This window comes from Panthera uncia (genome assembly GCF_023721935.1).
Source record: "Panthera uncia isolate 11264 chromosome B2 unlocalized genomic scaffold, Puncia_PCG_1.0 HiC_scaffold_25, whole genome shotgun sequence".
NCBI lineage: Eukaryota > Metazoa > Chordata > Mammalia > Carnivora > Felidae > Panthera > Panthera uncia.
Genome location: NW_026057581.1, coordinates 2556832 through 2572274, shown reverse-complemented (window position 1 = coordinate 2572274; position 15443 = coordinate 2556832). Strand labels below are relative to the sequence as shown.

The window sequence follows — 15443 nt, the reverse complement described above, 5'->3', positions numbered from 1 at the left end:
AGTCGGCCGTCTTCGCCTTGAGACAGTTTGCGTGTGGCTTCCGTGTACTGCGCTCCTTCACTATCCCGCCTCACCTGCTGCCTACCTTCCGCATGGGTCTCACCTTTCTGATTCCTAAGGGCCCCGTCCTCGGAACTCTTCTCTCTGCTCTCCTCCTAAGCCAGCCCGTCCAGTCCCACGATCTTAAATATACACCGTAGGCCGTGGAGAGAGTGCACTTCTCTCCTTCGTGCTCCTGACTTGCCTCCCCGGCAGCCTACTGGAAGTCTACACCCGGATGTCTAAAGGATCCGAAGCAACACTTGGCCCCGATCGCTAAAATTAAACACACAAATGCAAATGCTGGCAAAGATGCAGAGCAACAGAAACTTACTGCGTGGCGGAGGGGAGATTGTTCCGCTTTGGCGAGTGGTTTGGCGGTGTCTACTGAAGTTGAACGCGTGCCCCCCCCCCCCCCATGACGCCATAATTTCACTCCTAGGTGTTCAAACAGATGGGTACACGTGCACAGAAGACACATACGAATGTCACTAGTGGCATTATTCGGAATTGCCTCGCGCTGGAAGCGGTCGGAACGATGCGTCTGTGGTAGGACGGAGAGACGGTGCTACGTGCACAGCTCCTTGCAGCTGTGAGCCTCACACGCACGGTCTGAGTTTAAAAAGCTAGTCACGGAAGCCTCCCGCTTTGCGAGTTTGTAGGAGCAAAGAGCAAAAACCGGTGAAACTTCTCTATGGTATTAGAACGCAGGACGGTGGCTACCTTTGGGGAAGAGCGAGGTTGTGACTGGAAGGGGGTTGAGAGGGGCTGCTGGTTGTACAGATGTGTTCTTTATACGCTCTTGTATTTTGTGTGTGTGTGTGGGGGGGGCGGTTTACCATGTTTAAACAAGTTCCAAAACTGAATTCTGATTTGTCACCCCTCGTGTGAACCCGCGCCCTCTCTGGCGACCTCCGGCTCAGAACACCGCAGCTTCTTTCTGCGGGTTACACGAGCCAAAGCCCTGAGAGCCGTTCTGGTTTCTTTCTCTCACGCTTCCACGTCCACACCATCAGCAAACCGGTCTGTTTTCAAAATACGGCCTCAACCGCTTCCTACCACTCACTGCTACGGTTTTGTCCAAGTTGCCATCAGCCCTTAGCTGGACTTCTTGGAGTAGTGTCCCGCTCGACTCTTCTGGTACTTTCGACCCCGCAGTCTCTTCCCTACATCACAGCAAGTGACCCTTTTATTTATTCATTTTTAATTTTTTTAATGTTTATTTATTTTGAGAGAGCATGAACAGGGGAGGGGCAGAGAGAGAGGGAGACACAGAATCCAGGCAGGTTCTAGGCTCTGAGCTGTCAGCACAGAGCCCGACACGGGGTCTGAACCCACGAACCGTGAGATCATGACCTGAGCTGAAGTCGGACTTTTAACCGGCTGAGCCACCCAGGTGCCACAGTGACCATTTTAAAACATAACCAAAATCACGTCCCTCCCCTGCTCAGTAGCCTCCAGTGACTTACCGTCTCATTCTGAATAAAATGCCAAATCGTCCCAAGGCCAGGCAGGCCCCGCATGAATGTTTTCCAGCCGTGAATGTTTTCCAGCCGTCTGACCTCTCCTACCACTCACCGAGCTCCAGCGGGTGTTCCTAGAACAGCCAAATGCTTCTGTCTCAGCCAAATGCTTCCAGGCCACACCCTCTGCCTGGAAAGTTCTCCTCCCAGGTATCTACTTAGTTCATTCCTTCAGTTCTGTTTGGAAACAGACCCTCTCCTGAGAAAGGTGTTTCCGGCCATCTGATTTGCATCGGCAGGGCAGCCCCTAGGTGGGGTTTCCCACAAGCCATCTGTGCTATTTTAGTGTTATTTAAAATACCATCGCTCAGCATTTTACACATTTAAAAATTTTTTTCATGTTTATTTATATTTGAGAGAGAGAGAACCAGCAGGGGAGGGGTAGAGAGAGAGGGAGACAGAATCCGAAGCAGGCTCCAGGCTGAGCTGTCAGCACAGAGCCCAATGCGGGGCTTGAACTCACAAGCCGTGAGATCATGACCTGAGCAGAAGTTGGACGCTCAATCGACCGAGTCACCCAGGCGCCCTGGCATTTTACACATTTATTTAGAATAAATGTGAGTTCTGTGAAAGCAGATTTGGTTTGGTCCACGTCTGAAGCCCCACTACTGTAAGGTAAGGCCAGGTAAATCTTAGGCACTGGCTGCGGATGAATTACTTTTAATGAAGACCCAAATGTTTAAGACCGACTAGGTGATGTGATATTTCCCCCTTTCCTGCTTCCCTCACCAAGGTATTGGACAAAACCCAGTGAGGTGGCCCTTTATAATCTGGCGACAGACTAGGAAATTGCCGATCTAGGACCTTGGGAAAAATGCTTGGTCTCTATATGGGGACTGGACAGTCACGGACACTGAAACACCCTTAGGAACTACATATGAAGGTCATAGAATTTTTTAGAAATAATAGAGAATTCCTTGCCTCCCAAAGTATTGTTTTCTGCGTTACTGCGGAGATCCTTGTCAATGGTCGTGGCTACACCTCTGATGTAAACTGAACCGCTCTATTTTTCTGGGCTGATCATAATTTCAAGGAAAAAGCTGTAACTTCTTTTAAAGTTTTTTAAAAAGCTGTAACTTCTAACTTCCAAGTCTCCCCTTTAGATTTTAGTTGTACCCCGCCATCTAGTCCAACACACTGGGATCCGGCACGTTACGTAAATCTGTAGCTACGTTATGGTAGGTGTCTGTGGCATATAAATAACAAAATTAGGGGAAAAAAGACATACCGCTTAAAGTAACTTCCTTTCTCGGTTCTTCAAATAGGAGTGAGGAGGGAAAAAAGGAGAGCCCGTGGCTAGGGGACACGTCAGGCGAAGGACACCGGGCACCACAGTGGGCGATGAGACGGACGCGTCTGAGCAGCGGCTGGTAGTCTGCCCGTCTGGGGACGGGAGGTGTTCCGGGACAACTAGGAGATACGGTTTTGTGGGCTACTCAAAAAGATACAGAAACCAAGGTCACGGTAACTTTCGGGGTCTCCCTGCTCATCCCCGGTCGGGGCCTGGCATACCGGGAGTGGTTAGCACACAGTCTGGAGAGCTGGCGGGCCGGCACAGGGGGAGGCATGGAAGAGGATGAAGTTAGGCAGTGACCGCATAGTCCCGGGGCTCCGCATCTGACCTGACAGCATCTCTGAAGGGATCAAGTTAAGGGAACAAAGTGGGATCTTTCAGGGTTCAGGACGCATTTCCACATAAATCCTGTTCATTTAGGAATCGGTGGTACAGGGACAGGAGGCCTCTCCTTGCAGACAGATGCGGGGTTTCCCATTTGGGGATCTCCTCTGAAATGAGGACCCTTCCCAGATGCAGAGGCTTCATTTCCTTGGAATCTGAGCGGCTCAGATTCCAGCCAGAGCTTACCCTGTGACCGGGGTCCAGTCCTCCTGGGCAGTCTTATCTCTCCCCAATGGGACGACCTAAGTCCTACGTGACAGAAGTCTCGAGAAATTGAGGAATACCAAGGTGACGTTCCTTTATAGATGTGTCAAGTTACGACAGAAAAAGGTCCTGAGATTTAAATGGCTACATTATTTCCTGAATTCTGTTTTTCACCGTCTGGCGTCTTCAGTCAAGGAGGGGCCCAAATCCCAGTGTAGGTCACTGGCATTTATATAAATAAGCCAAAAAGACTGCATGGATTTTTTTTTTCACTTGTGAAAATCTGCAGCGCCCCCTCCCCCAAACCTCACCTGCAGAAGAGTCTAGAACTCCTTTTCTGTGCTACCCTGTTGTCAGAGCTCTCCATTCTCAAGGCCAGGCTGGGAAGTTGTCAGGTGCCCCTTGAAAGAGCTACCTGATCACCAGACTCCACCCGGAGGAAACCTGAGGCTGATTTCTGGCTGGCGCGTCGCCCTGCCTGCCGGGGGCATCGTGGGCACGGTCGTCTGCTTCAGAAATCGGGGGGCCAAGGAAAAGCAAGTAAAATGACCTTTACACAGCTGTTTAATTTCTGCACTGTGGTGAGGAAATAAGTTGACTCTACATCCCAGAGTCTGTGCGAACCCAACTTACAAAATATTACAAAAACTATACTGTGTACAGCAGCCAATCTGTGAGGCTTGTGAGAGGAGCCGCAGGAAGAAGCTACAATTCAAGGAAGGGGAATGAAATCTGCCCCCTTGTTCTTTCCAGGGTGCGCGGCAGGAGTGTGCCTGGTCTAACCTCCCAGGCCAGTCTCTGAGCACAGCGCCTTGGCAACAGAATTTTACAAAGTTCTTGAAGTGATTCCACGATGCGATGAGGGTTAAATAACACTGGTTTCAGGTACAGAAGAGGATCTTTGTAAGTTGTGATGAGCTAGAACGTTAAAACCAGAAGAGAAAATAACAGGAAGGTTTAACGCTCACACTGACGTAAGCCACTATATGATAATGAGTTACTAATTTAAGAATGCTTTACAGTTCTTTTTATTAGGAACCAGTTAGTCAACTTAAATGCATTAGAACAAAAGCATAATAGATCCCCAGCCTAGTTACTGAAGCACAGACGCTTTCTATTGGCAAAACATGCATAAATATACACACTCTAGATGCGACACAGCAAAATGCTGACGTGCAGTGACCCCGTTCAAGAGTACACTGTGAACACACAAAAGTGGAATATAAAATTCCAAACAACCTTTGAAAGCATCCACTCCAAATCCCCTCATTCAATGAGCAAAGTGAAGCTTAAAACAGTCGAATTTTCCAGTGTCACAAAGTTGCTTGAAAACCACCGGATTACTTCAGCCCAATGTACTTTCCCTTCCATAGTGCGACCGTGGAAAGTTAACATCTTTTAGGCAGTTTCTCACTTCACTCTGCATCTTCAGCACTTAACCAAAGGACAGACCGGAGCAAATGCGTCCGCCACGTCTGTGATGTTCCCGCAAGGGTCATATGCCCGGGTGCAGCCTCTGGTGCTTGTTGAGAGCAGAGCGGTATCGGAAGGCTTTCCCGCAGTCGCTACATCCAAAAGGCTTCTCTCCCGAATGAATCCTCTGGTGCTGGATGAGGTACGTGCTCTGGCTGAAAGTCTTCCTGCACTCGTTACAGTTATAAGGTTTCTCCCCCGTGTGCGTGTTCTGGTGTTCGGTCAGGTGCGTGCTGCGGCTGAAGGCTTTGTCACACTCGTTGCACTTGTAGGGCTTCTCTCCCGTGTGAATTCGCTGGTGCTGAGTCAGGTGAGAGCTCTGGCTGAAAGCCTTTTCGCATTTATTACACTGGTAGGGTTTTTCTTCCGTGTGAGTCTTTTGATGTTGAGCAAGAGAGGAACAGTGCCGGAAGGCTTTGCCACACTCCGCGCACTCATAAGGCTTTGCTCCCGTGTGAATCCGCTTGTGTTGCGTGAGGTGTATGTTCTGGTTGAAGGCTCTCCCGCACTCGTTACACTTGTAAGGTCTTTCTCCGGTGTGTATCTTCCTGTGCTGAATCAGGGAGGAGCCGTAACTGAAGGTTTTCCCACATTCGTGACACTGATAGGGCTTCTCGCCGGTGTGAATTCTTTCGTGTTTAGCAAGAGACGAACTCCGAATAAAGGCTTTCCCACACTCCTTACATTCATAAGCTTTCTCCTGGGTGTGAGTCTTCTGATGTTGATTCAGGTTGGAGAGATAACTGAAAGCCTTTCCGCACTCATTGCATTCAAAGGGCTTTTCCCTGGTGTGAATTCTCCGATGCTGCGTCAGGGACGAGCAGTAACTGAAGGCCTTCCCGCATTCGTTGCACTTGTAAGGTTTCTCTCCGGTGTGAATTTTCAGATGTTGAGCGAGGGAGGACCAGTAACTGAAGGACTTTCCGCATTCGGCGCAGTCGTACGGCTTCTCCCCGGTGTGTGTTTTCTGATGTTGGGTGAGGTTGGAGTGCTGACTGAAGGCTTTCCCACATTCGTTGCATTCGTAGGGTTTTTCACCAGTATGGATCATATGGTGACGAATAAATGTCGAGGGCCCATTGAAGGCCTTCCCGCACTCGTTGCATTTATAGGTCTTCTCTCCAGTGTGAATTTTTTGATGCTGAGTAAGGTGCGTGCTCCTGGTGAAGGTTTTGTCACATTCATCACATTTGAAAGGTTTTTCCCCCGTGTGAATTTTCTGATGTTCCATAAAGTGGCCTCTCTGGCTGAAGGCTTTTCCACACTCATTGCAGGTGTACGGTTTCTCCCCAGTATGAATCCTCTGGTGCTGCACAAGATGGGTCCTCTGACTGAAGGCTTTCCCACATTCGTCACATTTATAGGGTTTTTCTCCAGTGTGGATTCTTTGATGTTGAGTAAGAGACGGACCCTCAATGAAGCCCTTCCCACACTGATCACATTTGTAGGGTTTATCTCCAGTGTGAATTCTTTGATGGTTGATAAGGTTTTCACTCCGGCTGAAGGCTTTTTCACATTCATTACATTTGTAAGGCTTCTCCCCGGTGTGCGTCCTCTGATGGCGAATGAGAGCAGAACAGTAACTGAACGCTTTCCCACATTCGTTGCACTTACAAGATTTCTCTTTTCTGACCGGGTTTGTATTCTGTTTGACGCTCGTCTTAGTAGCGGTCTCTTCTGCAGATGTTTCTTGTGTCACAAGGTTTGAGCTCACACTGATGCTTTTTTCAAAGTCCTTATTTACAGGGCCTCTCTCCCAAGTGGGTATTGTCTTTTCGGTTATTTTTATTTCTCTTGGCAGCGCCTGCTGGTGTGCCTGACGCTTCTCCAGACTGCCTTCGTACCCCCAACTTTCTGAAAAGTCAGAACCGCGAGGGTCTTCCCTTTTGTGGTTTTCCACCGCCGCCCCGTGACACGGCTGCTCTTCAGAAATGTCCGGCTCTGGGACTGCTCGGCTATCTTCTGGTCTGATGTCACGGTCTGCAAGAAAAAGAAAATGCCTATATTCTCTAATCAGAAGGGGGAAAAATAACTGCCCTTGTGGGAATGATCTAATGAAGCTAAAAATAAAGCTTTTGGGAAGTCCTGAGGACTTTCGAGCGCAGCCCTATTATTTGAGGAGAAGGTTGGAAAGAGCTAAGGATAGCCATAAATAAAATCTGAAAGCGGCGAGACCATGTCTAATTCCACATCACAGATAATCTCTAAGAGCCAGTAAGGAAACGCCACTTGAGGTCACAGTAGATTAAGGACAGACCACAGAGCTGGCCAAGAGGAGACACAGGCTAACGGAGGTGGTCTGAACTGGGATTCCTTGCCAGTGAACAGCAAAACAAAAATCGAGGAACCAAGATTCCCAGTAGGGACAGGCCGGGAAGACTTGGCTAAGACCACGGTGTTTAGCCTGGAACACGATCTAGTCCGTCTCTGCTAGAGACGCGAAGTTGTCAACAGAGGAAATACTTCAAGGCAGGCAGATGACAAGGTCAATTTTCGGCACTTTGAGAACGAGAAAAGGCAGTGACGGAGCAGACTGGGGTGGTGTTTGTGGGGGTGGTAGGTGCCCAAAGTAGAAGGACCCAGACGCTCAAGTAACAGGAAAGATCAGCTTCAGGGGAAGCCAGAGCTGCGGAAGCGACAGGAACGTTTCGGGGGAGGGGCTCAATAAAACAGAAGCAGAGTCAAATATGTAATGATCTACACACTAGGCAGTTTATCAGCAAACGAACAACAGAAGCGGCGCCAGACCGGGGCTTCTGCACAAGCAGGAGGCGGAGCGCTGCCCCAGACACAGGCGACAACTAAAACTAGGCCCGTCAACGCCGGTAGAGTCGGGAAAGATAAAAAGCCGCATTTAAAGCGTGTTTCTTTGGTCCCTTTGACAACAGGAGGCTGCGGCGGACCCCCGGGAACCCCGAATGCCCCGTGCTGCCGGCCTCGTCACGGTCCCCGCCAGCACGCGCCCAGAGCTCTCCTGTCCCCCCTCCGTCCCTGGCGAACGGCGCAGGCAGACTCCTGACGGCGGCGCGTCCCCGGCAGGGACGGGAAGGTCCACGCGACACGGGTCTTGGGGAATGGCCAAGCTTCCGCGTAAGAAACGAGTACGTTTCCTTAACAGAACGGCACTTGACAAGCCACGTGTACGGCACGTGCCCGTGAGGAACGGCTCCCGGAAGCGCTTCCCGGTGAGCAGGTGGAGACCGCGGCCTGTGAGGCCGTTCGGCGGCTCGTCTCCAGCCCCGGAGTCCCAGGGGAAGCCGGGAGGTGCTCTCCACGTTGTCACGTCCGCGCGGTAACCAACGGAATGACCAGAACGGCAGTGGCGGGGCAGAGAAGGAAGGTTTGGAGGACCGTGGGGCGTGAGCTCGGGAACTCCCGAGCCTGCACCGCTGGGTTTCCAAGGCGCAGGGCGCACCGAGCCATAGGATGAACACGCCCAAGGCCCTACTTGGGTAGACGAGGGAGGTGGGTGAGATTAGGTAAACGGGGCAGAGGCCCGGGAGAGGACAGAGGTTTAAGAATAGGGAATCGCAGTATGACAGCATCCAAGAGGAGCTAAACAAGATGAGGCTTCAGGGCGGAAAGCCCCCCCCCCCCCCCCGACTTAGCACAGTAGCAAGAAGCTGATTTCACAGGAAGGAAGGACCCAATTAGGCAAACAGGTACAGAGGGCTATAGACCACCACGGGATGATGTCACCCAGAGAGGAGCTAATTAGCAAAAGAAAGGTGCTTGTAGACCCTGAGGTGCAGGCTCTTTCTAGTCCCCGAGACCCAACCTTCTGCCAGGAGTTTGTTTTATACGGACCCAAACCCCCTCCCCCCCACGCCCATCGTGAGTTAACCTTCACGATTTCATGGATTTCACGGTCTCTTTGTGTGCACCCGTCCCCAGGCTTGTACGCCTCCTGATTCTAATAAAAACGAATCAAGACCGGGGCTCTTGTCTCCTCCCGACATTAGCCTCTCTCACATTTTTAATCCTGCATCCGGCTTTCTTGCTAGGCAAGAGAGAACTCCAGACCCAGGGTCTACGACAGAGAAAGTTCCAGAAGGCCAGACTGAACCACACCATTCCTACTGCAGAAAGGCATTTGCACTTTACTAGCGTGAAGCTGTGGGCACTGAGCGCAGGACCGCAACACCCCTGTGCGTGGAGAAGTACTCACACACGCGGACTGCCACACACCGGGGAGACCGTAGGGATCGCGGCTACGCATCAAGATTCTGCAGAGACCAGGTCACCAAGACAGCCCAGAGGAGACGGCAGAAAGAGGGCAAGGAAGACAATACAAGGACCAGGAGCCACTTCGGTGCAGGTATTGTTACCGCTTCCGATTACCTGTACATTCCTGTAAATCTGTAAACCGCTTTTACGGAGGGAAAAAGTGCCAGGTCCCCAGCTAAGAGGAAGTCTGCTCTGAGGGCTGAAGCGGGCGGGACCAACGGCCAGCTTACAAGATGGCCATCGTTTGGTCACGTCCCAGGAACAAAAGTAAACCAAAGAATGGAGCCAAATATTTTAAGGGACTGTCTTCTGCCTACGGACCGGGTCACTGGAACCACCACCTACATGAGCGGTCTAGTATTTTTACCTAAATAAGTCTTTTTGGTAATGACTAAAGCATTTTGTGAAAAGTCTAGGATTTTTCGATACATATTTAAATATTTTTAAATTGCTTTTTCATCTGCTCAAGTTGGGATTTTTAAAAACTTCGTTTTTAATTTGTAATAAAACTTGACCATTTTTTTCCCCAAAAGTTAATGTGTAAGCATGACTTAATAAAAGGTTGTTTTTTTTTTTTAAATCACTTTTCTAAATTGTGTTCCACGAAACCATCTTCTTTTAAAAAATTTATTTATTTTGGGGGCGCCTGGGTGGCTCAGTCGGTTAAGCATCCGACTTCGGCCCAGGACATGATCTCACAGTTCCTGAGTTCGAGGACCGCGTCAGGCTCTGTGCTGACAGCTCGGAGCCTGGAGCCTGCTTTGGATTCTGTGTCTCCCCCTGTCTCTCTCTGTCTGCCCCTCCCCAGCTCATGCTTGCACTCTGTCTCTGTCAAAAACTTAAAAAAAAAAAAAATTTTATTTGAGAGGGAGTGCACACAGGGGACGGGCAGAGAGGGAGAGAGAATCCCAAGCAAGCTTCACAATGTCAGCACAGAGGCCGATGTGGGGCTCGAACTCCCAGAACGTGAGATCATACCAAAAGTCAGACGCTCAATGGACCGAGCCACCCAGGGGGCCTCTAAGGGAAATATTTTAATTGTGCAGTTTGGAAAGGATTCACTGTTGGGAGGGTGAGGGTTTGAGGAAGAATGTGACATTCTATGCAACCCTGTTGGAAATTCATAATGCCCAACTACGTATTTGAAAATCTGAGTTCTTCTGGCAAGAAACCTGCTAAAATTTTAGATGATCCAACACTTCCCAAATCTGAACACAGAGTACTTTCTTTTCTCCATAAAAAAGAACCCCCACCCCAGCTCACTGACTCTGGAGATCTATCCCTTACCTTGTATGACTAAGTCTGTATATGTTTTCAGGGTCAGATCTCTGAAGAGGTCTCTCTGTGCAGTTGGGAATTCACGGTTTACAAGAAAGTTATTTACAGTCTCAAGGACGGTCTGAGTCGTAGGATCGGAGGCGTAAGGAATAAAACGGAAGACTGCAGACACAGACTCGCTCGTGCAGAGTTTGGCTGGGAAGGCAAGGAGGCAGCCTGGATGGTGGCCGAAAGGATGAACAGTGTTGAGTAAAAGTATTCAGAAATTTAGGTTACTGTTTCCGTTTGAAAGGCCTAGTAATAGAGCCTGTAGATCTAAAAAAAGCGGGGGAAACAACCCTGTAGGGCTGTAAAGCGAGGTGATAGTTAAGAGATCAGAGTCCCAAAGGAGGTGGGGAAAGATGGAACCCACCGGAGTCCAGGTTAAGAGGTTGCCTTCAGAACAAGGCAGGAAGGATGCCTCCTGGGAGAGGAATATAAAACTAGAACAGATGTCGAAAGCCCCAGTGTTCTCACAAAGCCCAAGAGTCCGGACGGATTCTCGTTTCGCCACGGGAGCTGCTTTCAAGAAAAACAGATCGATCTAGATTTCAGCCATAAAAACCTCTTGCCAGGCTGAGGCCTAGAAGTGACGATGCTCTTCCCCCAGGTCCCCAGTACTTACCCCCGCCAGTAGCTCCCGGAACACCGGACTCCACCACCCATGGCTCCGTCCCTTGTTCTAACTGGGAAATCACGTCAGGCTTGGAGACTTGGAGTCCTGCTCACAGGGGGGAAAAAAAGGTGTCTGGCTGCAGTAAAAGCCCCGTGGGACAAATCCGACGGCTCTGAACAGCACATAAAGCCTCAGCGGTCCAAATGCCCAGACATGGTTTAATCTGGAAACTGACGTGGGTTCAGAAAAATTACTAGGTTGTACTTCTACCTGCTAGGAGAGTAGAAACCTTTTCAAAACTTAGCAATCTTTGCTTCCGTAACTTCATTAGAGGCAAAAACTTACCTCAGCAGAGAGCCCTCCTCCTCCACACCCACAGACACTTAACTCCGAGAGACCCTTACCTATAGAGACAAGGTGTGTATAATTCTCCAGCGTCACATCCCTGAACAAGTCTCTCTGTACAGGGTCCAGCTGTTTCCATTCCTCCTGGGTAAAATCCACTATCACATCCTTGAAGGTCACGGATTCCTGAAATAGCAAACATATTTCTCCTCAGCCATAACGCATTAACCCGGGGAAAGGGCCAAGTCGGCAACACTGACAGAAGCAAGGCGAGACAGTTGCGGGGCCATCTGGAAAAGGACTCTGATGGTTCCTCTTTGTGAAGTGACTATAAAAACGGTACCTCGTTCGTAGGCTCCCTGTGAGATCCATATAAGAAGTCAACGTGACACATTTAGGGTCTGGCATACAATTAGTGGTAAGTCGATGGAGGCCTTTGTTGTGGTCAGTCATCATCACCTCTGTGTTCTAAGGTCTACCAAGTATTAATAATACACCTACTAACAAAAATGAAATGTTTTACTACCTACAATGTTCAGTAACAATCAAAAATGTTTCTGAAAGAATCTGGGGAGGAGAATTCCCTATCACATCTCAAAGTATACCAAGATGTATACCAAGAGATTAAGATAAATTAAAACTGAGTGGCCGAGTAAGGAATAAAACTCAATGTAGCAAAACAGTCCAAAAACGGACCCATGGTTATAAGAACTGAATATATGGATTAAGCAACCATCAAATCAGTTTGAAAAAGCAGAATTAGTCACCAAACGGTATCATAACAGTGACTGTCCAGAGAAGAAAATGAAGGTGGGTTTCTTCATGGCACACAAATATTTCTGTTGAGTCGAAATTCAATTTTAAGAAAAAGCAAAAATAGAATAAGAGGGTTTATAATCTTGCAGTGTAGAAAGCAAACATCCTAAGACTGACCCATATCGCCACATAAATGTGTAAAACTTCTCAAATAAGCCATAAAAGGCAATATTCTGAGATCCCACCAATAGCAAAAGAAGCCCGATGAACCCACATCAATTAAAAAAAAAAAAAAAAAAAAAAGCCAACAACCCAAACAGGCAATTCACCCGACAGTGTTCAATAAGCCATGAGAAAATGCCCCACTCCACCGCCACTACGGTGGGAGGAGCTCAGGCCGGCTAGCGCCGCGGGCAGCGCGCATGTGCAGCGTGGCAGGGACACGCGGTCTGCCTCGGGGCAATCTGACGGGATCCATCAGAACTTTAAATGCACGTATCCGTGAGTCCAGCGTTATTGCTTGTAGGAATTTATTCTCCAGAAGCACCTCGGATGCAAAGACATACGCACCAGTCCCCTCGCAACACCGTGGAGGGAAAACAAGCAAACTTAAATGCCCATTAATAGGACAGTGCTTACAGACTTTGCGGTGTAACCGTGCTACGCACTTGACTCGGACTTTTAAGTGAAGTAGCTCGGTGTGCGCTAATTAGGAAATGACGTGTGATACGAAGATCAGTATACATGGCCTGATCCTGGTTCTGTTCTTATGAATAGGAAAGTTCTATGTAAATGACAGAAAAAAACCTACGAGACGACACAACCAAACAAGATCAGTGGCGCTGTGTGGTGGGACTCGGAGGCAGTACGGGGGACGTCCTACTTTTGTCTTGATTCTGCATTTGAAACCGGGTGAGTTAATTTGGTTTGAAATTGATAACTGTTGAGATTTCTGCCTCTAACCACAGCAGAGCGACCGGACGGGCTCTCCCGGTGCAAGCAAGCGCACGCCCCTAAACGAACACGCTGGCACTTGAACAGCAGGCAGACGGAGAGAGGGGAGCTGATCACCTGAGCCCCGCACCCCCTCGTTTCCGGCCCGGAGGCACTAGGGACCTACAGCAGGAGGCAGGGCCCATCCCCGCCGGGCGTCCCCCCGAGGCCACGCCGGAGGCTCCGGACTGCGCGCGGAGGAACGTGCACATTATGGCGTAAGCTCTGTCACACGGGCAGCTGCCGCGGTGACAGAGCCAGAGTGGAGGGGACGCGCACGCTCCACTCCCATACCGTTCCGGCACACTCCAGGAGCGAGGCCAGAGGAACTGCGGCAGGTCTGGGCTGTTCGGCCCTTGCTAAGCTGCAGGGACACGTGAACAAGCCCTGGAAGCGAATGCCTGGGAGTCCCCGACGGCGGTGTTACCGTGTGCCTACGCGCCACTTCCCAGACCTGTCCGCACGTGAAGACACGCGCACACGGCGCCCACTTTGGGGTCTGTGCCACAGCCGCTCAGAGCCGCTCAGGACTCCAGCAGGCTTCCCGTCTCCTCCCCTGTCCGTGCGTCCCAGCTGGAAAGGAAGTGCCTCTGCGTGACCGTCACAGAGGGAGGACTCGGAAGCATGTACCTGATGTCTCTGGATTCCGCTTGTGATCTTTTCCCTTCTCACGCTGTTTTGTGTCATTTGTTGTAATAATCTTTAGCCCTAAGTCTTGCCACCGAGTTGGGCGAGTCATTCTGGCAAATCACTGAATTCAAGGGTGGTCGTGGGCAGCCCGAAAAATGGACCCAGAGTAAGGCTAGGCTAGACCAGCCTTAAGAAAGCTTAGGGATCAAAAACAAACCGCAAGGGGCGCCTCGGGGGCTCAGTCGGTTAAGCGTCCGACATCAACTCAGGTTATGATCTCACAGTTTATGGGTTTGAGCCCCGGGTTGGGCTCTGTGCTGACAGCTCGGAGCCTGGAGCCTGCTTTGCATTCTGTGTCTCCCTCTCTCTGCCCTTCCCCTGCTCGTGCTGTCTATCTGAAAAATAAACAAACATCAAAAAACCCCACAAAACTTCAAGAAGATCAAGCTGTGGTCCAGATGAGAGTAACAAGACTGGATTGACACTCCTGCATGAAATAACCAAAAAATCCCAGGCAAAACATATGAAACAACAGTTTCCAAGACCACGAATCTCCTACAACAAAGGACAGCCATCCCTAAGAATCAGTAAAGCAGTGAGGTGGGACGTACAGCTGCTCCCACTTCCTGCCTCGAGAGCCCACGGGACAGAGGGCCGCAGGGGAGACAGCGAGCAGAGAAGCCAGAAGAACTGCAGAGGCTCCCGCTTGAGCTTCCAGCAAGTACCCAACCGCGCGTGGCTGCGAAGAGGCCACCGGAGGCAGGGAGAGAATCGCCCGGTACTGGCGTTCAAAACGGGCTGGAAACAGTCTCCATTCCCATCATCAAAGTGGAAAATTTCATAGTTCATTAGACATTGGGTAGAATACGAAGGAAGGTCGTGTCTCAAGAGTGGCAATAAGTGGCCTTAGACTATACACTGTCCTGGTTCACCTAACAGACCTTAAGGCAAGATTTGAAAGAAACACTGGTTCGGGCACCATAACTGCATCCCAGAATAAGGCTCAAGGATATTTGACGGGAACACAAAACTATGCAGAACCCAACAAAGTTAAATCAGAGATTTAAATCAGAGATTATGAGGTATACAGAGCAGCAGGAAAATACAGCCTATAATGAGGAAAATAACCAGTTAAAGCCAACTCAGAACTAACACACATGCTAGAATTAACAGATGAGAACATTAAAAATTATTCTGGCCGTATTCCGTATGTTCAAAAAGCTAATAGAGGCACGCGAGACATTTTTTAAATAGACCTAAGTGGAACGTCTAGAGCTAAAAATGAGAATGTCTGGAGACGAAGAACACACTGAATAGCGTTCATGGCAGATTAGGGATGAAGAAGAAAAGATTAATAAATTCAAAGACAATGAGATAAAAACTATCAAAAGTGAAACAGGAAAAAAAACATGTAAAAAGATATAGCTTCAGGGAGCTCTGGGCAACTTCAAGTGGCCCATTACGTGTGTAGCTGGAGTCCCTGAAAAAAGAAGAGGAGAGGAGCAGAAAAAACATTTGAAGAAATAAATTTGAAGAAATAAATTTTTTTCTAAACTTGATGAAAATTGTAAACCCACAGATCGAAGAAACTCCATGAACTCCAAGTATAAGAGACACAAATCTACATTGAGACACATCTTAA

The 15443-nt window shown here is 49.3% G+C and overlaps 2 protein-coding genes across 6 annotated transcripts in view; one reads left to right on the top strand and one right to left on the bottom strand.

Moving 5' to 3' along the window:
* LOC125939373 (uncharacterized) overlaps window positions 1-15443 on the top strand; it is a 561003-nt gene that overhangs the window by 225593 nt on the left and 319967 nt on the right. The window lies entirely within an intron of this gene.
* LOC125939295 (zinc finger protein 184) overlaps window positions 450-15443 on the bottom strand; it is a 32912-nt gene continuing 17918 nt past the window's right edge. For all 5 annotated transcript variants that reach the window (XM_049654695.1, XM_049654697.1, XM_049654696.1 and 2 more), the window contains 3 exons: window positions 11482-11608; window positions 11087-11182; window positions 450-6897 (listed from right to left, as the gene is read on the bottom strand). In XM_049654695.1, the coding sequence (XP_049510652.1) occupies window positions 4940-6897; window positions 11087-11182; window positions 11482-11608 (2181 nt within the window). In that variant the 3' untranslated portion in view covers window positions 450-4939. The remainder of the gene's footprint in view (window positions 6898-11086; window positions 11183-11481; window positions 11609-15443) is intronic.